Below are 23,676 nucleotides of genomic sequence, written 5' to 3'. Positions count from 1 at the left end.
TGTGCAGGGTTACACCAGAGATCACGAGGGATGATCATCCAGGCCCCTTTTGTTCTTGTAATCTAGGAGCTTCAAGTTGTGTCTCTTAATCTCTTCTTAGAAACCCCAGGGCCGGTGAAACTCAAGTTAATGACTGGCAGAGTTTACACACCCTGGCACCACTAGTATTTCTGACTCTGGAAAATTCTTCAGCAGCTCATCATGTGATGACTATGAAAGCATCTCTATTGACTTTGTGTGTTGTGCTGGGGCAGGACCATGTTGTTTTCTAAATGATGTGGTGGTAAAAACTCCCATTTCCCTTAAAAATGTGTTTCTCACCATGTATAAGAAAAAAATTGAAGATCACATCAAGGCTGTGCTTTCTCATAAGCTATGGAAAATGTAGAGCAAAATCAATTAGCATAGTATTTCTTTATGTGGTTAGAAAGGTCTTTCAGTTTAAATATATATATATACACATACATATACGGGCATATACACATACATATTTTTTTAATACATCCGTATGTATGTATGCATACACACACATGCAGACATGGAATTGTAGAATTGAAGAATGTTAAGGATTTGGAAAGGACCTAAAAGATCATCTAGTTCCAACACCCTGCCCTGGGCAGGGACCCCTTCCTTTAGACCAGGTCTTGTCCAACCCAGCTTTGAACACTGTCAGGGCTGGGGCATCCACAACTTCCCCGGGCAGCCTGCTCCAGTGTCTCACCACTCTCACACTAAAAAAGTTCTTATTGTCCAAACCAGCTTTGAACACTGTCAGGGCTGGGGCATCCACAACTTCCCCGGCCAGCCTGCTCCAATGTCTCACCACTCTCACACTAAAAAAATTCTTCCTAATATCCAACCTAAATTTCCTCTTTCAGTTTGTACCCATTACTCTTTGTCCTATTGCTACAGCTTCTCTGGCTCCTCTGAAGGCTCCCCTTCAGGTACTGGAAGGTCGCTATGAGTTCTCCACACGATCTTCTCTGAGCTGAGCAGCCCCGACTTTCTCAGCCTGTCTTTGTGTGGGAGGCACTCCAGTCCTCTTATCAGCTTCAAAGCCCTTCTCTGGACTTGCTCCAACAGTTCCGTGTCCTTCTTATATTGGGGACACCAGTATTCCAGGTGGGCTCTCACAGTATTCCACAGGCAGTATTCGAGGTGGGGTCTCACAAGAGCAGAATGGTGGGGGGAACCTGCTGGCCACACTCCTTTTGAGGCAGCCCGGGACTCTGTGGGCTTTCAGAGCTGTGCAGCACACAAAGCACAGGTAAGTGGGCACAGACACACACCTGCACATGGACACACACACCTGCACATTGCACACACATGTACACGGACACACACACCTGCACACAGACACACACACCTGTACATTGCACACACACACCTGTACATGGACAAACACACCTGTACATGGACACACACCTGTACACGGACACACACCTGTACACGGACACACACCTGTACACGGACACACACACCTGCCCACAGACACACACACCTGTCCATGGACAAACACACCTGTTCGTGGACACACACCTGCACACAGACGCACACACCTGTGCATGGACACACACACCCACACACAGACACACACCTGTACATGGACACACACACCTGCACACAGACACACACCCGCACACGGACACACACCTACACACGGACACACACCTGTACACGGACACACACACACCTGCACACAGGTGAGCGGGCACAGGGGCTCAGAGCGGGGAGGGGGGACGGGACTACAACTCCCGCCATGCCCCGGGGCGGGTAGGGGGCGGGGCCCAGCTCGGCCCCGCCCCGCCGGTGTGGCCCGCGGTGAGGCGGGGCGGGGGGCGGCGCGCGGCAGTCGGTGTGAGGGCGGCGGAGCCGGCGGCGTCCATCAGCATCGTCTTCTGCTCCCCGGCCGCTTCTCGGCAGCTGCTCCCGCTGCTCCCCGCCCGTGGCTCGCAGCACCGGCCCGCCGCAGCCCTGCCGGTCGGAGGTGAGCGCTCTGAGGCTTCTTCCCTTGTCGCCCAGTCGGAACTATCGCCCTCCGCGCGGCCGTGAGGAGGCTGAGGCTGCCCCTTCCCCCCGCTCCCGGCCTGCCGGCGTGGGGTGCCTCTCCTGCCCGTTTCCTTCCTCCCCGCGGTGAGTATCGCGCCTGTCGCGACACAGCCCCATCCGCGCTGTCGGAGGGGTGGGGGGCCTGCCCGGGGCCTGCCCCTTCCCTGCCTTCCTCGGGCTCCTTCCTCCCCTCCCGCCGCCCTGCTTTGTACTGCGCCTCGCAGGGCTCCCTTGTTGTGGTTGTTTCTAAAATAATTCTCCGTTCTTTTTTTTTTTTTTTTTCACCGGCGTTTGGGAAGGGAAGTTTTTTTTTTTTTTTTTTTTTTATTTTTTCCTTTTTTTGTGTCTTTTTTTTTTTTTTCTGTTTAATTTTTTTTTTTTTTTTTTTTTTTCCTTTTTTTGTGTTTTTTTTTTTTTTTTTTGTTTAATTTTTTTTTTTTTTTTTTTTGCTTCCCACCCACCCGGAGTTGGCCCCGCTCTGGGGCTGAATGTGCTGGGGAAGCTCTTTGTCATGGAGCGGCTGCCGAGCCGTCTGCCCTCGGGAAAAACATCGCTACAAAAAAAAAAAAATAGGAAAAAAACAAAAAAAGTCGCTCACTACTTGAACGCCAGGGTTCTGTTGAATTCGGGGGTGGATCTTTTTTTTTTTTTTTGGCGGTGCTGGTATATGTATTTTTTGGGGGTAAGAACGAGTTCTTCCCCGCCTCCCCCGCCAAGTCCATTGATCGCAGCCTCCCGTGCCGGAGCGCGGAATGGGAGCAGCACGCAGGCGGGTGACAACAAAACAAAGGGGGATTTTGTTTGGCTGTTGTTAACCTGAAAGATCTTGGTGGGAAGGCTTGCTTCTTTTTCTTTTTTTTTTTTTTTTTTTTTAATCCCTAGCTCTTCCAAATTTGATGATGTTTTACTCTGGAAAAATCTAGCTGGGCGGTGGGTAAGTTGTGTCTTTAATTTTAAGATTCTTGGGGGAATTGCAGGGTTTCTCTCCCATCCCCTCGGCCCTGGCTCTTTTGTGAGCAGCCCGCCGTCCAGCGCAACTCGTGTCCGGTTTTTCTTTTCGCTCTTGTTTTCACCTCGTTAAATAATAGCGTTTTCAGGACGATCTAGTCCTGGAACGAGGGGGACATTTCTGCCTGCAACAGCTGTAGAGAAGATACTCAAAAGGCAGGGGAGAGAAGGAGCAGTTGTGTTTTTAGCTGAATAATTTTCCTCTGATAAAGGGTGTATTTTAAAGCCGTTAGGTTTTTATACCGGAATCATTTTTCTTGCCCCCACCTCCCTTGTTTTTGTTTTAACTGCCACCTCGAAAACTGCAGCTGCTTCACCTCTGCAAAATGCAGCTTCTGGAGTACATGCGAGCAAAAAGCAGTCTGGCTGTAACGCTGGTGTTTCTGGCCTTACAGGCCACCCCTTTTTGGTATTTTTGTCTGGGACTCCTCTGCCTTGAAAAAACACTACTTGGTAAGGAAAATTACAAAGCCTTTCAGCTAGCTAGAAGCTGGCGCTTTTACATCTGAAGGACGATAGGTTTATTTTTATTTTTTTTCATTTTGAACGCGTATGGGAGGCGGGGGGAGACCCGGGGGAAAAAAGGCCGTTTCCGGTTTCTGTTCAGCAGCGTTTCGAATTTTTTTTCCCACAAAGAAGCAGCCAGATGACCTGTTGATGATACATCTTCGGTTGCTTTTTGTTCCAGAAGGCGCCTGTAGGTTAGTGGAGATGAACAGGCTGCCCAGATCTTCGTTTGCATGTGTTGTTTCGTGGTCTGTGCGGCTTTGTGATGTTTTAGGCCGACAGTTTTGGAGTGAGTGATGTGGAGTCAAAGTTCAGACGTCTGCCCGGGACCCTTCCCCCTTTCCTCTCCACCACAGTCCTTTCCCCCATGAAAAAAGCATGGTTTGTTGAAAATTGAGCATTGGTAGTTGGAAAATTGGGCTCTCTTGGTGCTGTGTAAGAGAAGTGTCCTAACTCTTTGAAGTCGTGTGAATGGCCTGGCAGGAAGCTTTAGGAATGCATATTGGTTGTATGTAGGTTGCTACTGGGTACCTTAAGCTTCAACATCTCCTATTTCAAATGAATTAAACATGTAGGAGCACCTACTGCTACGCTGAGTAAAGTCGTGTAACATGTGCCTCGTGAATGTTTCCGTTCTTACTAAACACTGGAATGCATTTCTCAACACAGCAGGTCACTGTGCTGGTGTTCATCTTAGAAATTAACATTTTGAGTAACTGCTAGTGTAATTTCAGTTAAAGAAGAATTTAATATACTGCCTTTGCTGCAACCATTTTGTATTTTGGAGGCAATCTTGGTTTCTATTAAGAAACTAGGCTTGGAAAACAGGATCCTTTCACTTCAGGATTTATAGCTAGTGGCTGAGTTTGTAGTTACAAAACAGAGGATCATGTGCTTGGAGCCAGTGGTATTTAAAACTCTTATTCATTTGTAAGGAGCTAATTACAAGTACTTTTTGATATAAAAATGTCTTTTCAGACAGGAGCTCTGGAATACAGGAAAGTGGAAAACCCAAAGCTGTTTGTAGATGCTAATCCATGCCCTGAGCTAAAAAAGGGAGAATGAGGGTGTTTCATAAGAAATCAGTCACCTTTAAGTGCATACTTGTAAGTGAAATTACGCAGCTGATTAGCAATTCCTGCTGGGTGCCAGTAATTGGAGGCACTTGTTGCTGCCTGGTCACTGTGCGCCTCGCCGGTTAGATTGTAAAAGTTGTGACTGAACATCAGGATGAAAAAGTCCAGCTCCTTTGCCTCCTAGATATTCATTCCTTAATCTCCAGATTCACAAGCGTGCTGACAAACTGTCAAAGGAAGTGACAGCAGAGACATGGGATGGGAAGTGGGTCGAGCGCCGCTGAACGCTGCACGTTTCAGGGGAAAAAAAGTGAGCGTGTTTCCATCTGATCTTGTTTCTGCTCCCTTTCAGTCTGCCGCTTAGCAGGATGCACCAGGAAGTGTCACACTGCTGCTGTAGGTCCCCAGTCCTACTGAAATTAATATTGCATCTCCAGTCAGGCCCAGTTAGTCTACCTGGGTGAAAAGATTCATGGGGAAGAAGGTCAAATAGCAATTTAGTTGTGAAAAATCGCGTCAGGCAAAACTTTAGTGGCTCTGTGCCTCTCAGGAGGTGGTGGGCAGGTCGTGGGATGCATTTCCCTGTCTCTGTGCTGCTGAAGGCTCTCCAGTGGTTGCTTGGGGTGGGCTGGGGCAATAGGGCAGCATCATGGCACGCTTTTTATGGCCTTAATGTTTTGTAATGGCAATTAGTAGTTACAAGTGGTTGTGTTTCTTCTTTAAAGTGTTTGAATGTATGTATTCAAAGGCCTGCCTTTCAAGTTAAAAAAGATGGAAGTTCTTTTTCCTGCTAGAAATCCTGAAATCAAAAAGGAAGCTCTACCTGCTTCTGCCTTCTGCTAAAAGTAATAAAAACTCTTTGACAATAACTTGATTTACAGAAAAATGACAGTCTTGCACACTATGAGTGTGTTCTTTTACACGTATCCTGTATTTATATTGGTTTGAAAAGAAGCTTTTTCTTCAAGTAGGCAGAGGTTCTTGCATGCTTTGCACGAATGAGTGCACAGCTTTTGGGCTGCCTAGATGAGCCCTGTGGTGTGGCCTTCCTTTGCTGACCCATGTGACATGATTTGGAGCACCAAATGTTCCTAGCTGCTCAAAGTAACCTTTCTGGAATAACCCTGTAGCGATGAGTGATTGTGAAATAGTTGACTGAAAACTACAGGCTTTGCAGGAGAAAGCTGTTGTCCTCTGCTGGCACCCTGTGCTGGAGGTAGGTGCTCATCAGTACCAGTCCTGCTCCAGCAATGTCTCCTGGCTGGCGTGTGAGGTGAAATCTGGGGACGTGGGCTCAAGTGTGAACGAGTCAGCAGCTTGTTTGGTTGAGGCTGAGTGCAGTGCCTGGGTGGGAGTGTTTGGTTAAGGATTGATGGTATCCTCTGGAGCCTGCCATGCAGGAGCACGGCTCAGTTCAGGAACAGGTAATAAAAGTTAATCTGCTGACCTTGGTTTTTAATCCATGCTGCTGGATTTAATCACAGTGACTTGAATGCCACCGATGGTACTTATGTAAATGCTGAATTTTGGGCTTGGATCTCATACTCGAGAGCAGAGTGGACTAAATCTTGCAGTGAATTTCTGGCTGTGGTTTCAGGCTTGGGAGTATCCTATAATTTTACTCTTCTAATTAAAGCTATATTGCAGTTTTTAGATTAGAAGTGGTCAAAACCTCTTACTCTGGTCCAGTAATTATATTCCTGTCAGGAAGAGGATTTGTTCAATTCACACTCACTTTCCTTGTTCACCTGAATATGTTGTAGAAGACTTGGGATATGTGTCAATGTTGGTTCAAAATGCTCTTGTTCTGCCTTGATGTTGGCTAGACAGCCATGCCAACCAGATGTTTTTCTGTGCCAGCCTTGTTTGTAAAAGTTAATTGCATAAATGTGTTTTTAGAAGGGAGAAAAGCGTTCCTTGTGAGAAGTTTTTTTTAGATAGTACAGAGATATTTGGGGCAGGGAAATGCTGGTCTGGCTACATCAGGGTGTGTGCATATGTGTGAACAGCAAGGAGGGTATTGAAAGGCTATGGTTAAAAAGGCCCAAACCAGAAATGATCTCTGGAATATTTTTTTTTTTGTTATTATTAAGGGTGGTTGATGATATGAATAGTATTGAAAGGCTGTGGTTAAAAAGGCCCAAACCAGAAATGATCTCTGGAATATTTTTTTTTTTGGTTATTATTAGGGATGGTTGATAATATGAATAGCTACTAGATAATATTTTGTGGATTTATTGAGGTTTTGTGTGACTGGGATATATGAATGTGTAGGTACTTGCAGGTTATGGGTTTGGAGTAGGTTCGTCAAGTAGGATTCTCTGGGGGATAGTTTGTTGGAACTAGGACTTGAAGATACAAAACCAAAAGAAATACCTCAAAGCAACCAAAACCCAGAAGAATAATAAAGCTCCAATCTTTGCCGAGCCAGAATTTTCTTTTAAGTAGACCACCATCAATGGTTTTTTCCTTCCATTGCCAATTGATTCATCTGTCTGGATGTGCTTAGCTGCTTGTGTTTGAAGTTTGTAGTGTTTTTGTAACTATATAACCCTTTGGGTTTCATTACAAATGCTTAAAAATACTATTTTCTGAGCTGGGGTGCCTCTTTTTCTTACTTTATGGACAAGGTAGGGAACAGAGATTGAATTTGAGGGCACTGATTTGGTTTTTTTGAGAAGACTGTTGAGATTTGACATTGGTGGAGCTCAAGGCCTGCAAGAATTTGTGAAGGCATAGTGAGAAGAAACTTGGTGATATGATTTGTACATCTCACACTGTCCCTATTGTCTCTTCAGGGTTTCTGCTTAATTAGCTGAACCACGCAGTGAGCAACTGGAATCTTGCAGCTGTTGGGTTGGTTTGCACCTGCCAGCTTATCCCCATGGATGGTAACCCCTTGATCTGGGCCAAAACCTTTGATGTGGCTATTGTTCTTTGGGTCAGGGCAGTCAAACTGGCATCTCTGGGTTAGGCCTAGCTTGAAACATTGCACCCAGCTGGTCAGCTTTGCCCAGGAATTCATCAGGATGTCTGGAACAGCTTGCAAGGCACCTGGGTAGAACTGTGGGCTTTAGGAGCCTCGTGTGCCTGTGCAGCCTGCACATGGGGCCCCCTTAAACATTGTGTCCTTTGGGACACTGTAGGACAAGGTTTAACTAGTCACAGAGTTAGGCTTGGGGTTCCGTATGTTTGTAGCTCCTTTCCTTGTGTCAGGATCATGCCTTTCCAAAATGCCCACTTTTTCTGTTCCCAGATCCTTCTGCTTTTAATAGTCTGGCAGTATTAAACAGTAAGGACTTGATTTTGAAAATCATACAAGCTTGAGTACTGCATCTGTATTTTCTTTGTCCTGAGACAAATCGTTCATGTTAAATGATAAGTGGTCCCTGAAGAATTTCTGCTCAGAAATCTCAAGGCTCCTCTTCTCTTTAAGTGTTAGTATATATACTGAGATTTTTGTGTCATGCTACCTTGATATCCTTTCTACTTATCTGAAGCAATTGTAGTTCCATGCAATATTTTTACAAGAATAATTATTGTCTTAATCATGATTTAACACAAGTTTCAACAGGGAAAATAAGCAGTGATCCTTATGTCAGATCATGGAGCTGAACTGTTTATTTGGTATGAGATTAGGGGTAAAAATGCACAATTTATCATATATGGAGGCTTACTGTAAGTAATTTACTTACTTTTAAAGAACTTTTTGCTCATTTTGCTTTTTTAATGCACCTCTTGGGATAAACTGCTGTATTCTAAAAATGTCAGTTCTGTCATTTCCCACTATTTTTTTTGTTTGGGTTTGGTTTACTTTTTTCCTGAGCCACTTCAAATACTCTGAGGAGTGCTCAATGTGGAAGAAAATAAATGCAGGTAGATATGTGAGTTGCTGTGTTTAGATTGCTGTTGTACTTTAAGGTTAGCAGAAGATGACTTTGCTCTCTTGCACGGCAGCCCAGAAGTTTAAAGTGGCTTCAGCCCTTACTGATATTGGAGGTAGGGTGTGTGCTCCCTCTTGGATTTGGATCTGACTCCTTTTTGCTGGGCAACTGCCATCTTTTGAATTTAGGAATATGCTACAAAATCTTCTGATAGAAACTGGGAGAGTTTCTCCTTGTGTGGAAACCAGAGTAGTTTACTTAATATTTGCAAAGCCAGAGTTATGTCAGTTCAGTCAATACTGCTATTTTCATCGTCATGAAGCTTTCATGGTAATTTGGTTTCAGATTTAGGATCTGCTTTCAGAACTCCACAAAAAAATGTATCATGCCCACAAGTGGCATGAGCACACTGTATGTGCAGTTGAATAGTTACAAGGGGAGAAGATAATAGTCCAGCTGTAAAACAAGTCATTGTGGTAACACCTAATTTCAGCGCCCACTAATTGTTGGGGTATGTATTTATTGTACTTTCAATAAAGAGCTGGGAGACAACCAGCTTGAATGGCCTGAAACTTAGAGACACTCAGTTTTGTACTTTCAATAAAGAGCTGGGAGACAACCAGCTTGAATCCCTGAAACTTAGAGACAGTCAGTGAAGAACTGCTTTTTAACAGGGCAAAGGTGTGACAGTTCTTCAGTAGGTAGTGCAGAAAGCCAGAAGGCCCAAGAGCAGACACTTAATGTTTCATTTGTTCTTTTTCTCATGTGATGATGTTGAGACAGATTTGTGATGGTAGTGCTGACACTTCAGATAGACACTGCTTCCTGCTCCAATCTGCTGTCCTTGTGTGTCTTAAAGTTAAAAGATTGTGTTTTAATATGCATACATACATATATATAGAGAGATATGTATAGATATGTATACATATCATATTTATAACTGCACTTCATACCCTGGGATTAGCAGACCAAGCCTTAGACAAATTACATTGTAATGCATATTAGTCTGAGGACAGGTGATCATCCCTTGGTGCTTAGATGACTTTCATGGCCAGCTCATCATCTCTTGACTCCTGTGGTAGGTGGATCCATCATACTGGATCTTGTTGCTTGTTTGTTTGGTTTTTTTTTTTTTTTATTAATAAGGTAATTGCTATTCTGCTGGTAGCCCACATCAGTTGTTTTAGTATTTATTAGGTGCTGCATTTGGTGGATGTGAAATATCATTCTGGTTGAGCTTTCTCCTTTGGTTCAGCATGAGCTGTTGCCTGTTGGGTGAGGTTTCTGTAAACTGCTCAAGGTTTTTCCTGAGGGCTGGAGTGTACCATGGTGAGAGAAACAGCTTGGTGAGGTTTTTTCTCTTGTCTGTTTTGGAAGAAGTGATGTATTACTGTATTAAGGCTGTCAGCCACCTGCTGAAGTTGAGGAACTCAGCTTGATCATGCAGGCAAATAAATGCACAAATAGCTTTTATTTTTATCCATTTTTTTTTTCTTGCACGTGTGCATATTTATGCAGTCAGTGTTGTGGCCAGTATTTTAACTTTGGCAGAGGGTTTCTGAGCAGCAGATGTGAAAATAGGGTAGGTTCTTGTACCTCTCACTGCTGGCTGAGAAAGGTCAGGGTGCCCTAGTAGAAAGCGTGGGCTTATAAACCATTTGTGACTTAGATACAGCAACTACTTTTGAATTCCTGTGCCAATATACATGGGCTATTTAATTTTTTCCTCGCTGAAATAAGCATTCATATATCACTCTTCTGACATGTGCACAGACAGCAAGGGGAGCCTCTGCCTCAAGAGGAGAAACATTACAAAAAGGTTTGTTGTCTTTCCCTTACTCCCCCAACTTTGGGGAGGGACTCATTCAAGTTGCCAGTGTATAAACAGGAGCAGAGGAGCCTGATCCAAAAGGTGAGGGAAGAGTTAATGCTTATGTTAAAGCCAAGAGAGATCAGTCATAGGGAGGAGTGAACATTATCATGTTAATAATCACATGTCCGGTGTCTTTCAGTCTCTTGAGTCTTACAGTCTCCACAATAACAAGTGTTGTAGGCATTCTGCTATTGTTTTACAGCTGTTAATGAGGAGGAGTAAAAGCCAGATTTATCTGGCTGCTTTATATAGTTCATAACCTCAATCACCGAGAAATAACAGCTTTAAAGTTTCAGATAGTGCTTGGCTAACGTGTAGAGTGAGATGGCATGAGAAGTTTCTTGCCTCACTTTGGGCCTGTGTCAAGTGTAGCATTGCCTATTTCTTCTTCTCTTGCTGCTCCAGTTTCCCAAGGCAGGGCTGCGGCTGAGGCATAACAAAGCTGGAATTGTGCTCTGCTCTCCTGTTCAGTTAGGAAAGAGAGCAGGACTCAGGAGATGGCAGGGAGATGGTGCAGGATGTCTCCAAAGCCCCAGGTGGATGTTAGGCTTGTCTCTTGTTTTTTGTCCTTATTTTAAGAAAGGTAAGGAACTCACAGGTGTGTTGATTCTTAATTTATTATAGTTTGGAGTCTGCTACAGAAATGTAAGTAACTATTCAGCTGCTAATCAAACCTTGCTCTGCTTTGAGGCATGCAATCTAATGAAGTACCAACAAATGGGAGGATGAGTGAAAACAATGATAGTGCCGTTTCCTGAGCTTCCCGAGTTCAGGCTTCCCATTTTTCTTCTGCTTTCACTGTGTCAGATGTTCAGAAGTGTCAGCATGACTGAGGACTAGCTAGAAAGCTTACGTGAGGCAAAAACCTGATGCTGAGCAGGAAAGCACAGTGTTTTGGAATGTGGGGAGGTCTAACATCTGTTTGTAACCTTTTGTCACAAGTGGAAGGGATTATAGAATGACAAATAGAGATTCTTTCCCAATGGGCATGGGTTCCATTCAACATTGCACAAAGCATGCCAATTAGATTTAATACAAATGTTGCCCCAGAAAGATCACCTTGATTTAATTTTTTTTCAGATGCATAAAGTAGAAATGAACTGAGGCTCTCTGTTTGTTCTTTAAAGAATAAGTACTGTATTTCTGGCTCTTGGCAGACATTGTCCACAAGTACTTCATGTTCCATTGGGCTTATGCCAAATTTAATGTACCGTGTGTACTGAAAGCATCAAAACCAGACTTACTTTAATTTTAGATTTTACAGTTACTGTTATTGATTTTTCTTAGAGCTGTTCCATCCAATCTGCCATCATCTTAATTTTTTCCCCTGCATGGTTCTTTGGGGAAGAACCATGACAGTCTTTATTTGTGTGGCTAGGGAGTGTTCATGTCAGTGAGAGCTGTAGATCAGACATCTCTGCAGTGGCCAGACTCTCCATTTGTAGAAGCTAAATCAGCACACTGCATTATTTGTGAGCCCTTTCCTTCAATACTGGCTGATACATTGTAACTGAGGGCAGCATTAAAAGCTCTCAACAGTCTTTCAAGAAACTTGATTTTAATAAAATCCTGAGACAGGAAGCTGAACATACCAAAAATTGTGAACTTTTATTTTTCAGCACTTCCATGTTGTAGGAATAGAAAGAAGCCTGACAGAAAGACCTTGGACCCCAAAAAGACAAAAAAGGGATGAGATAGGGGAGGGAAGCAGAGCACAAGTAGGAATTGTGGTAGGTAGACAAAGAAAGGAAGGAAATAACTGAGGGAAAGAATAGGATCAAGTGCAAAACTGCCAACCAGTATGGGCTGGAGCATTTGTAGTGCTACAGTCCTTAGGTCTCTGGTCTTAGGTCTGCTGATCCCTGCCTGACAGCTGTGTCTGCTGGCCTCAAATTTTGGCTGTTCATCTTTTTATTTTCAACCCTCAAGGCCAAGTAGCTATGCATAAGCATGGCTTCTGGCCAGGTGGCTCACAGCACTGAGTGGAACAGGATTCCTCTCCATTGTGTTGATGTGGAGCAGCATGGCATTGGTGAAGCCTGGGTTTTCCCTTTCACTCCTCCTGCTGAGGCTGCTTTTATTAAGTGGCAGTCTGGTCTGGCTTCTGCTTTGCAACTTTTAACAACTCTAGCAGAGGGTAAAGCTGCTCAGTGCTTCAGAGAACTACATCTGAATGGGGAGTCTCTCTTGATAGAGACTTAAAATTGCAATGCATTCTGCATTCCCTGTTAATAATAATAATCCTTGTAGTTCAAGTATGTGGGAATTCCAAGTTAGTTTGTATTGTAAGCTTAACCATGGCAGTTGGTGGTTTTCTTAGACCTCACTCTTATGCTGAAGTACTGAGCATGGTTTTAAGTCAGCTGTCTAGTTCTCCAGCCATAGTTTGTATTTCAGACTTCACTTCATCTCAGAGATGCTGATTAGTCTTTGGGAATGTTACTTAAGCTTTGACAATCTTCAGATATTATCTCAGGATCTTCAAACACTGTATTTTGTGGCCTATACCTGTCTTCTCATTCCACTCCATGTACTGGAGTCTCTGTTGGGAGCTGTTCAGTTTCTGCAGGTTATCTTTGCCAGGCAGTGTCAGAAGATGCTTTCTCATCATGCAACCAAGGACCAATTCAGAAGAATTGCTGGTGGAAGAGTTTTCCAACTGGACCATAACCTGTGTTAATGTTGGTGTATCCCAGGTTGTATTGTAGCAACTGATTATGGAGGTACCTTGCATTAATGTGAGCAGACAAAATACTGCCCTGTGAAAAAGAGTACAGGAAATGACTAAGCCTTGGTGAAGACAGAACTATAGGTTGTTCCAAGTGTGTTTTTGTAACTGAGGCAGAATCTTAATTTTTTTCATTTGTTGCTCTTACTGTACTTGTTTTCAAGCTTAATTTTACAACATCCTTCATATAAGCTTAGTTTTAACTCCATATGCATGCTAATAAGATTATTGCTGTACTAAGCAGTCTTTTACTGATGAATAGAGCTTCTGCTACTTAAAAGAACAAAAGTTGAATAGGAGTATACAGAAAACAAAGTTAGCTCTAGTTATAAAAGGGAGTAAATTTTCCTTGTTTTTAAAGATTTAACATAGCTCTTAAGTACTGCTCAGAAATAAATTCTCATTTCCTGTTACCTCACTATTAATTAGTCCATGCATTTAAAAATACACAATTTTACTATTTTTATGGAAATGAACACAGTCATATGGAAGGTGGTCCCAACACTTGGTTCCTGTCATCTGTTCAGGTGCAGTCCTCCCTGAATAAATCCAGTTGAGAAGTAGTTTGGAGGGTGGGTTTGTGGAAATCATGGTTGTGCAGAACCTTGTGCCATGTAGCTGCCGGGCCACAGGCAGGCCTGCTGCTTTTGCAGGCAGCAGTGCTTTATGCCACCTTAAAATTGTTTAACTGCAGAATGTGCTCCTGCTATATGTTAGCAACTGAGTCCAGGCATTCCTGCAGTCATGGAGATAGGTGATAAATAACAGCTCTGTGATGCAAGGCTTCTGTCTTTGCATGCAAAGCTCATGCCTCTGTGCTAGTGGCCAGGTTTGTCAATGAAGAGAAGAATTTGGAAGGGAACTCTGGAGTTTATCTGGTCCAACTCCCCTTACTCTAAGTAGTTTGAAGTTAAAGCCAGCCCTTTCATCCCTTTATTTTGCGTGGTTTTGAATAACACACAGCCAGGGTGTCTGCTGACAGCACTTGTCTAATGCTTACCTGCAACTGGCAGTCTTCTGTAAATGTAAAACTATGACTTATCCAATATAATTCCATAACATTCTTAAATTTCAGTAAATTGTGAGCGCACCAACTGGCAACTGAATTCCATCAACGTTGAAGAACTGAGCATTTGAGTTGCTTTGCTCTAGGAGTGCTGACTGGAGAGAAGGGTGTATGCTGTGTTCAAAGACAGGTTTATTCCAGGAGACACTGAGCCAGCCTCTAGGAAACCATTCTTTACAGTGGCTGTGAGTGGCAGGTCGATCTCCTACCTGTGCCTCTGCCAGCTGACAGTTCTCAGTTGCTGATGTGGATGGGGCTTAACCATGTGGTCTCACTCTGGCTTTCTCTCGCAGTGTTGAAAATCGTTGTCCTGTCTGCACTAGCAGCTAACTGAGCTCAGCTCATTGCTGACAGCCACCATCATCATCAGGTCCCTTTCCCTCTGCGCGTGAGGCTTTTCATTATGTACCGTAAATCCAAGTGGAAGCGCGGGTACAATCTCGAGGGGCTTGCACACGGTGAGTTTGCATCTGCACAGTTGTTCTACAAGAACAAACTTTTTTACTTGCACATGAACTTCTTTTCAAATTTTTTATCTAGAGAATTTGGTAGCTGCTTCTAGAATTTCTTTCAAATAGCTTTTATTTACCTCTGGGAGATTTTGATTGAGGTAAGCTGCTAAAAGTACAAGCGCAGAACAATACAAACTACTTCTATTGTCTTGCTGTAACTATCTGTAAAGGTATTTGTTCTCTAATCACTATATTTTTTTAAAAGAAGTGGAAAAGAGTGCTTTAAGTAGTTCATTGGATAATATCTCTCTAGAGCAACCATAGCTTTTATAAAAGGCAGGTAATTATGTTAGTGACATGCCTTCTAAACTGTGCCAAATTTACTTTCTTATGCCCTAATGTTGGATTTCCACCTAAGGTTATTTCCGGAGGCTCTGATACAATATTTAGTGCCTGATGAGAGTGATGCCTTCTCCATCTCACTCTGGACTGTGCACACACATAGCTCCCCCTCCCCAGATCTGAGCTATGCAGTCCTTGGCCTGTCTTTACTTCAGACCTGCTGATCAGAGTTTTTCCATGAGCTGAGTTTTCTCACTAACTCAAGAGAAACAAATTAATTGTGGGAGTTTCCTTAGAGGTTCAGGGAGCAGTGCCTTAAGTTTTGTTATTAGACTGACTGTATATCCTTCTGATGTGGTAGACTTAAAATTCTTGCATTGCTTTCTGTAGCTTTGTATCTGTGGCTTATTCTTTTTCCTTGGCCCTCTGGTTTGAGGACAGCAGCTGCTGCCTTCTCTCAGTATTGCTTGAACCAAAGTAGTAATGTGTTGTGAGAACATCAGCTTCACCTTGCTTAGACCAGTTTTCAAGTGGAGTTAATGTTAGTGAAATTGAGAGTACAAAGGCTGTGATTAATAGTGAGAGGACTTTTGGCATATAACTTTGAAAGTGTTTATAGTTTTATTTTACATCTCGGGGGATTGGCGCAAATAGGCATGAGATGCTAATCATAATAATATTTTTCATGATCAAAGCTATCAGTACTTCAGTGGCTGCTATTTCTGTTTCAACTGCCAAAGTCCTGAAACTAGTTATGAGCAGTCAGTATTGGTGGTTAACAGCCTGAAACATTTGAGGTATGGGAAATACCACTTCATTATTCAACATGAGTTTGCTGACTTGAATTCATGCTGCATATTTATTTTAGTTTCTGATCAGCCCTGTATTTAACTGTGCCTCTTGATTTTCTGTCAAGTTTCTATCATGAGTGAATTCTCAGTCCAAAATTCCTTAACTCTGCCAGTATGTTTCAAGGGGAAGCTCAAGAGGTAGTGCAGTATGGTCTAGACCTTTAAAAGTAATGTAGCTGTTACAGCTTTGTTTTATAAACTTGAGAGTCTTGTTGGAAAATGCATTAGGAAGAAGTTTCTATCTAATGAAACATGGTGGTCAGAGAGGACTTGCTGTGTTCAAGTACTTGTACATAGGCCAAAAACACTCGGAAAAACTCTAGGAAGAGCTGTGAAAGAGTGTTGAAGCTGGAGGGTACCTGGCATTTAAGTGCTTCATCTCTTCAGAGAAGCAGTACACAAATACTGTACCTGACAGTGAACATTGTCTCTGATGGCAGTGTAATTATTTTAAAGGTCTGGGGCTTATCCAGAATCAGAGTGGTGAATTAAATTACATGTCCAGCCAAGATTTGCTCTAGTACAGTCTTGCATAGGTAAGCTGATAGTGATCTTGCTTATGCTGCTGAATTCAGGTGCCTTCAGTGCAGCTGAATCCTTACTTAGCTGCATGATTGGACTCAAGTATCAGGTTTGGTGAAGCGACCTCTTCAATTTCTTAATTTTCCTTACTTAGCATGCCTTTTTTTTTTTTTTTTTTTTTTTTTTGGGAACAGTGTGCTTAGAAACAAAGTCAGTCAGTACAATTGATCATCTGCTAATCAAATGAGCTACAAATCTCAGTTTTATTTTTGTGAAACATTGGGAAGGTTTAATATAGTAATGAAAACAGAGAGCTAAATCTGCTGCTTTGTTACTATGACAGGCAATAATCCTTCCTTGCTCACCAGTACCTTGCCTGTTCCAGCCATGGCATGATGTGGTTTTATTTTTTTAACAATGGCTTTATTTAGATTATCCTTTTAACTAATGGTTTTGGCACGCTTTAAAAAGGCACTTAAGGAAGAGTATCTTATTGCAAAATTCTAATCTGGGCTAAATTTACAGGCTGCAAGTATTTTTACTTTAAAAAATTTAATTAGAGAATCTTCATTTGTGACAGCAAAAATCATGTTTGGAGCATGTTGAGTTTGCAGGCAGTTACCTGAAAGGCTGAATTTCTGTCAAAGGATTTGGTCTTCTGTATGCTGGAGCTGGTTTAGATTACTCTGTGCATTTGTGGTCGAGCAGAGATTTCATGTTGCTTTCAATTAACAAGAAAGCTTTTCTTATGATCTTTGATTTCAGTTGGCTGCAACTTCTCTGGGAGTTTTGACTGTAGTATTTCAATGCTCCTTTGTGTTAGGCCTTCTGTTATCTCTGCTTAGCTTTTATGTTCTGGACCTTCTATCTTGCTGCTCGTAGTGGTATTGTTTTGGGGGTAAGAATTGCAGCCTTTCTTTTTCTTATACAATTTTTATGGTTTAGGTAGACTTCTGTATTAAAAGTTAAGGAATAAGCACAGTGCTATGTCTTTGGAAAACAAAGACATTTATTTAAACGTATTAATAGTATTATTAAAATAATTTGTAAGTAATGTGTGAGGATTTTCATATTGCTGAATGAGGGAGGATGACTGGAAGACACAGGACAAGCTATGAAAAGAAATCCTAAACTTGCACCCCCTCGTGTTAGGCTCAGTCCTCTTTTTAAAAAGAAGGACCTAGAGCAAGTGGAACATACAGTCAGTCCTGCAGCTGGGCTTTGGCAAATCCTAGTACAGCAAACGTGAGGATGCTCAGTTGTAAGCTTTAATAGCAGAAGGAGGAAAATTCAGGTCTCTGTCACAAAATGGGGAATGTGCAGTTGTTCCCAGAAGTGGTGCTTTGCTCCAGGGGCACCAAGCTCTAACTCACGGTTCTTGTTGGGCAAGTTTCAGGGCTGAAACTTTGTGTCAACAGGTACACGTCTGCATTTTGCCCATAATATTTACATCAGTCTTTTGAGTAAATGAAAAAAGTATATCTTGTATCTGATATGAGAGAGCTGCCATAACTGTTAGATTTTAAGCTTAGGCCACAAATTGGTTTTGAAGTGAAGACTTTTATAGAAAATATGTTTTTTGTTCTTACCTATTTTTATTGTTGTTGTGTTTTAAAAAATTTTTATGCAATTTAAATTAAGTGCCTCCCTTCTTACAAGGAAAAAAAGCCTCAGCTTGGAAGTGATTACTAAATAAAAACGCTTTACCTCAGAAACTAATAAAATTACTGCAGCTGGTATACTCCTCATGTTGGTTTTGTAACATTGTACAGTGTTGATAACTTGTCAGAGCGGCTGACCTTGCATCTTTGTGTCCTAGCAGTCATGTTAGCACGCAAGGAAAACTATTATAAAATGGAGCAGAGCAAGCTTCTGACAGTGCTCTAGTTATTTGTATGGTTCAGGGTTTATTTTGGGGACATTTAATCCACATGCTTCCATCAGTGAAATGCTAAAAGTGCAGAATGACTTCAGTGTGCTAAAAAGTTGTCGTACAACAGCGGCTGCTAATCCAGAGAAAGTGTTTCTTTCCTTTGTGTTTAGAGAATATCTGTTCTGGACCTGGGGTTGGTGGTGTTGGAGTGAGACTGAGCATGTTTGAAAATTTGTTTTGCCACTAAGTTGCATTGAGGCAACTCACAGTAAGTGCTGAAGGTAGCTCTGATGATCAGCCTGACTAACTTGTAGTTTTCATCAAAACTCACCTGACACTTCATAAAGTCGTGCTGGGTGTCTGGTGTTGAATTGGCTCCAGTGACTTTGCCGTATTTGAAGTTCTTTAGATTTTTTTAGTATTTCTGTTGAGTAGTTAATTCCATAGATGTCATAAAGTCGTGCTGGGTGTCTGGTGTTGAATTGGCTCCAGTGACTTTGCCATATTTGAAGTTCTTTAGATTTTTTAGTATTTGTTGAGTAGTTAATTCCATAGATTATATTCCTTAAATGTTTGAGGGGTTTTTTGGTTGTTTTGTTTTACTTTGAATTGACATTGGTCCAGAAGCTTGAATGTATCAGACATCTCTGACGAATCTGGGTGGTGTTTTCTTAACTTGTGTTAAGGTAGTCCATGACATTTCATTACCTCTGAGCCTTCCGCCCTACAAAGGGATGGCAGGAGGCGTCACTAAGCACAAGAGTAACAGCTGACAAGCAGCAAATTGAATTTCTACAAACCTCTATGAATAGGTGTGAACGAGGCACCGCTGAGCTGTGAGTTGCTATTAGCAATTGAAACAATGTTCACAAACAATATCAGTCCAGACAGGCCAATCTACCCCGAAAAGCTTGCGAAGATCACTTCTGAAGAGCCAGATTTTGTGGAATGAATCGGTCTGCACTGAATGGCTGACTGAAAAGGGGCAAGTGAAATGGCTCCTCCAGACTAGACTCTTACTGTTAACTCTCCTGTGCTGGGAAAACAGGGCCTAAGGTTTCCTAACATACAGGCAGTGTTAAAGTGAAGGCTTCTCTTAATCTCTTTCCCAAGGTTCAGAAAGGAATAAATCTGTCCTATATTAACCAGTCAGTGTGGTTAATAAATAAGTGGTGCTGTAAATCATGTGAAATTTATTTCCAAACTCTTTAAAGTACTGCTGTGTTATGAATCGTCTGGTACTGTTCAAAAGTCACTTGGTTGTGGTGCTGTCAAAGCTGCTGCTTTTTGTGGCTATGCTCTTTTCAGTGTATTTGCCCAACAGTGTTTCCTATTTCCTGAATGGAAAAATTCTTCTTTGAGAGAAAACAAGTAATTCTTTGCACAAAGCCTGCTTCTCAAGGCATGCAGGTACAAAGTGCAAACCAGAGGTCATTACTAGAAGTGAGTTTGCAAGTGTGAAGATATTTCTGCATGTCAGAAAAATGCCTGAATGAGAAAGAAATGTAGATTTTATTTCATGCTTGTGTAAGTTCAAATCTAGCACCATCTTTAACTGTTCAACCTTTTTTTTTTTTTTGCTTTGGAGGCTTCTCCAGGTAGCTTTGAAATATGAGCTGGTAAGTAGAGAGAGCCAGAGTCCTGGCCAAGATAGAGCTTTAAGCATGGGGCTTTTTTAGTGTTTTGGGGGAATTTTTGTTTTTTGGGTTTTTTTTCCAGAAGGAATTGTTGAGCTGTTTTGCTTGAACATTTTAAGTCAAGTAAATAAACTGTCATTAGCTGGTGAGAAATATGCTGAACTTGTGTTCTCAAACCTCAGCTTTAAGAGTCTTAATTTCTAGGCCAAATTTTGAAGGTTTATATTCACACAGAATTCTGTTGTAGAATTCTCTTGGATCAAGGAAGAACATTTTTTGTCTTCGGGAACACTTTCTTTGCTGGTAGAATTACAGAGTCAAAGTGCTGCCTTGCTAATATAATTGCATTGGAGTTTGCTATGTGATGTAGCATCACTGAGAATGCTGGGGCAGTCCATGAAACTGCAGCTGAACTTTTTAACACTGCCTCACAATGGGTGCATCACTTTGGCAGTTGCTGGAAAAATGTTCTGCCACGGTGCCTGTCACTACGCCTGTTCTCGACCAATCTACAATTACTTTTTTCTTCATCTGCTAAACTTTGTCTGACATATGCTGAGTAGACAAGAAGCAATACAGATTCCAAATGACTGGCTCTTTTGAAAACAAGCAGACCACTCTCTTAGTACCAAAATGCCTTTGCTTATCTTTTATGACCCACACTCTCGGGAACATTTCTTCTTCCAGTTGTAATTGAAGGCTGTACTAACTTAAAGTTCCCATATTGAGCTAGATACCTTCCCTTATGTAAAAGTAACATTTTTCTTTGGACATAGAACATTGAAAATTTGAAAATAGTGATAACCTTGAAAACCTGCAACTGTAAGTCAAATGTGAAACATGATGATTTCCTTAGCTCTTAATTAAAACCTGACCTTATGGTCAGACCAAAGTCCCTTGGGTCCCTATAGAAATAATACATCTCAGTCTCCGTGGTTGAGGTATTCTGTCCTGGGCTTTTATTGCTGGGAATATATTTGGCACAATAATACTGAACATTGCATGTGACAAGAGTCAAGTTCTCCCAGTACCTCTAAAGAAGTAACTGTATTTCTGTCTCAGCCAAGGAGTAGAATTTAGGGATGGTATCTCTAGCACTGAACTGCTACTATTTGGGAATGACCTTTTTTTTTGTTAGGTGTTAGTGCCTGCATAGAGGTAAAATGCAATAGGGATGGTATCTCTAGCACTGAACTGCTACTATTTGGGAATGACTTTTTTTTTGTTAGATGTTAGTGCCTGCATAGAGGTAAAGTGCAACTGCCTGTTTATTTTTATAAGCAATAAACCTCTTACCCAAATTGGATTAGAAGTGTAGGAAGTAAAGTATTGTGCCTGTATATGCTAAATCATGCATTGCCTGTGAGATTAGAAAGGAAAGAAAAAGATCTGATCAGCTGGCATGGGATGTTTTTTTTCACTGAGCAGTAACAAACTGTGAACAGGCAGGGGGTCCAACACCAGAAGGTACTGGAACTGTACTGTTTGAATTCCTGGCTGTAAGAGGTGATGCACATGAGAACTAAAGTGTGCAGAAAGTTTTGTGTTTATGTGTAAATGCAAGTTGTATTAGCATAAGAGTTGGTTCACCTTAGCTTTTAAGGGGCAGCTTTTAATGCATCAGGACATATTTCATTATTCCTCTATTAGAAACCTATTGCATGTGACAAGTAATCAATTCTTGCTCTCTTGGGTTACTGCCTAAAGTAACATTTGTTCTGTACCTGAGCTCATAAAACAGTATTTAAAGTATTCCTAAAAAGATGTCCTTGGCAGTCAGAAGTACAGGAAGCAGAGGTGCTGAAGCCCCTGTGTTTGTACCGAGCTCCGACCTCTCGCAGCAGGCCACTGTGCAAACCTGACCCTTGGCCTGCAGAGAGGAGGCGGCTCTCCGGATGCTCTCCGGGGGAGTGCAGGTCATATGCTTTCATGTGCACATGCTAGGGGTGATGTGTTTAGAAAGGACCAAGTTTTGTACCTTGTGTGAAGACTGTCTAAAGTTTGAAGTGAGGGGGAAGACTGTAGTAAGATGGCTATATTTAATAGCAGTGATTTGCAAAATATTCAGGTATGAACTACGGACTTGGAACACTGTCGTGCAGAAGCGAGGGGAGCTGTTTTGAAGTTATCCAGCCCTTTTTTACCAGAATCACACAGGGACTGCAGTCAAAATGGGGAGTGTCAAGAGTTTAGTAAGTGTGGTTAGGAATTTAGGATAAAGCAGAGGGCTGTTGGATAGATTTGACTTTTTGCTTCATGATCTCTTTGAGGGTAAATATGTTTGCCTTCTTGTAAGAGATTCATTTGTGTGATGTGGACATTGATTAGAAACTGTACTGAATAGTTTTTAAACTTTGTCTCTTTTAACATAATTTTGTGAGTGTGGGGAGACAGCTAGTTATAGCTGAATTTCTGTAACTGAATACTTTTCCTGATTTTTTTGCTAATCTGAATGAATAATCTAACATGAAAGGTTTTTCATCACTGAGATAAAGGTGCTTTTCAGAACTGATGGTGTTACTACTTCTAGCAACTGTCTTAGAATTCTCTGTACAAGTCCATGCTCAAATGATCTGGCTTTGTGGGAATGAAAAATTTCAGGTAATGCAGGTTCAGCTAGTTCTGCTATAACCTTAAAGGCTTTGCAAGTATAAAAATTGTGTCTTGGAAATTAATTCAAATTGGGACTCCCTTTTTTTATTTAGAGGAAACCATAATACCTGAAGCTCAGTGAATCTGTGTTCTGATGCTGAAAGTTTGCTGAACAACATCTAAAAAGTAAATTGGGACTCCCTTTTTTTATTTAGAGGAAACCATAATACCTGAAGCTCAGTGAATCTGTTCTGATGCTGAAAGTTTGCTGAAAAACATCTAAAAAGCTCTTTAAGAAAGTGCTTGTGCATAGCCAAGATTAATTGAACCAGAAATGATCCTAGAGAACTTAAAGAGAAATCTCTTATAATAGCTTTTTCCAGGTACCTGGGAAATTAAAGTTTACTGTCTTGGAAAGAAGCCTGGTGCAGCTACATCTGTATGGCTCTGACTTGGCAGATGACTTGCATCAGTTTGACCTTTTGGAAACAAATGTTCTTTCTTCAGAATGAGGCTTTGTCTGTCATTCTTTCAGTCTTGAATTTTTAGGAATTCGGCACATCTTCAGGTGGTACTTGAAGCCAGGTGAAGAACCATCTGTCCTGGTTTCAGCTGGAATTGAGTTAATTATTGTAGCAGCTGGTACAGTGCTGTGTTGTGTTTAGGGTGAGAATAGCTTTAATGCACTGATGTTTTGCTGAGCAGTGCTTACTCTGAATCAAGGACTTTACAGGGTTCCGTGTTCTGCCAGCCAGGAGCTGCACAAGAAGCTGGGAGGGAGCATGGCCAACACAGGTGACCCAAACTGGCAAAGAGATTCCCATAGTGGGCATCATGCCCAGGATTATAAACTGGGGGAGTTGGCTGGGAGGGGCTGGCTGCTGCTCATGGATGATCTGGCATCAATCAGTGGAGTGGTGAGCAATTGTGCATCACTTTCTTGGGTTTCCTTTCTTTCTCCTTTTATGGTGTCTCCCTTTTCCTTACTATGTTTTGTTTTAGTTTATTTCAGTTACTTAATTGTTGTTATTGCAACCTGAGTGTTTTACCTTTTTCCCCCTGACTCTCCTGCCCTTCTCACAAGCCAGGGAAGGTGTGAGCAAGCTGCAGGGTACTTGGTGACCGGCTGGGGTTGGTTAAACCACAGTATTGTTTTAAGAGCAGCTTAATTCCCAGACGTCTTACTTGGGCAACAGTTGCTGTGTTGAATTGCTCA

The 23,676-nt window shown here is 42.0% G+C and overlaps 1 protein-coding gene across 3 annotated transcripts in view; it reads left to right on the top strand.

Moving 5' to 3' along the window:
• Positions 1-1,824: 1,824 nt before the first annotated feature.
• Positions 1,825-23,676, top strand: part of PELI1 (pellino E3 ubiquitin protein ligase 1) — a 43,843-nt gene continuing 21,991 nt past the window's right edge. The window contains exons 1-2 of one of the 3 annotated variants that reach the window (XM_041404306.1): positions 1,825-2,133; positions 14,485-14,649. In XM_041404306.1, coding sequence (XP_041260240.1) covers positions 14,595-14,649 — 55 coding nt within the window. In that variant the 5' untranslated portion in view covers positions 1,825-2,133; positions 14,485-14,594. Of the gene's footprint in view, positions 2,134-2,931; positions 2,984-14,484; positions 14,650-23,676 lie in introns of all 3 variants that reach the window. The other 2 variants (XM_041404309.1, XM_041404307.1) reach the window with 2 other exon arrangements.

Source organism: Onychostruthus taczanowskii, unplaced genomic scaffold (assembly GCF_017590055.1).
Source record: "Onychostruthus taczanowskii isolate IOZ18803 unplaced genomic scaffold, ASM1759005v1 scaffold21, whole genome shotgun sequence".
NCBI lineage: Eukaryota > Metazoa > Chordata > Aves > Passeriformes > Passeridae > Onychostruthus > Onychostruthus taczanowskii.
Note: the sequence above shows the minus strand (reverse complement) of the source record. Positions and strands in the feature narration are given on the sequence as shown.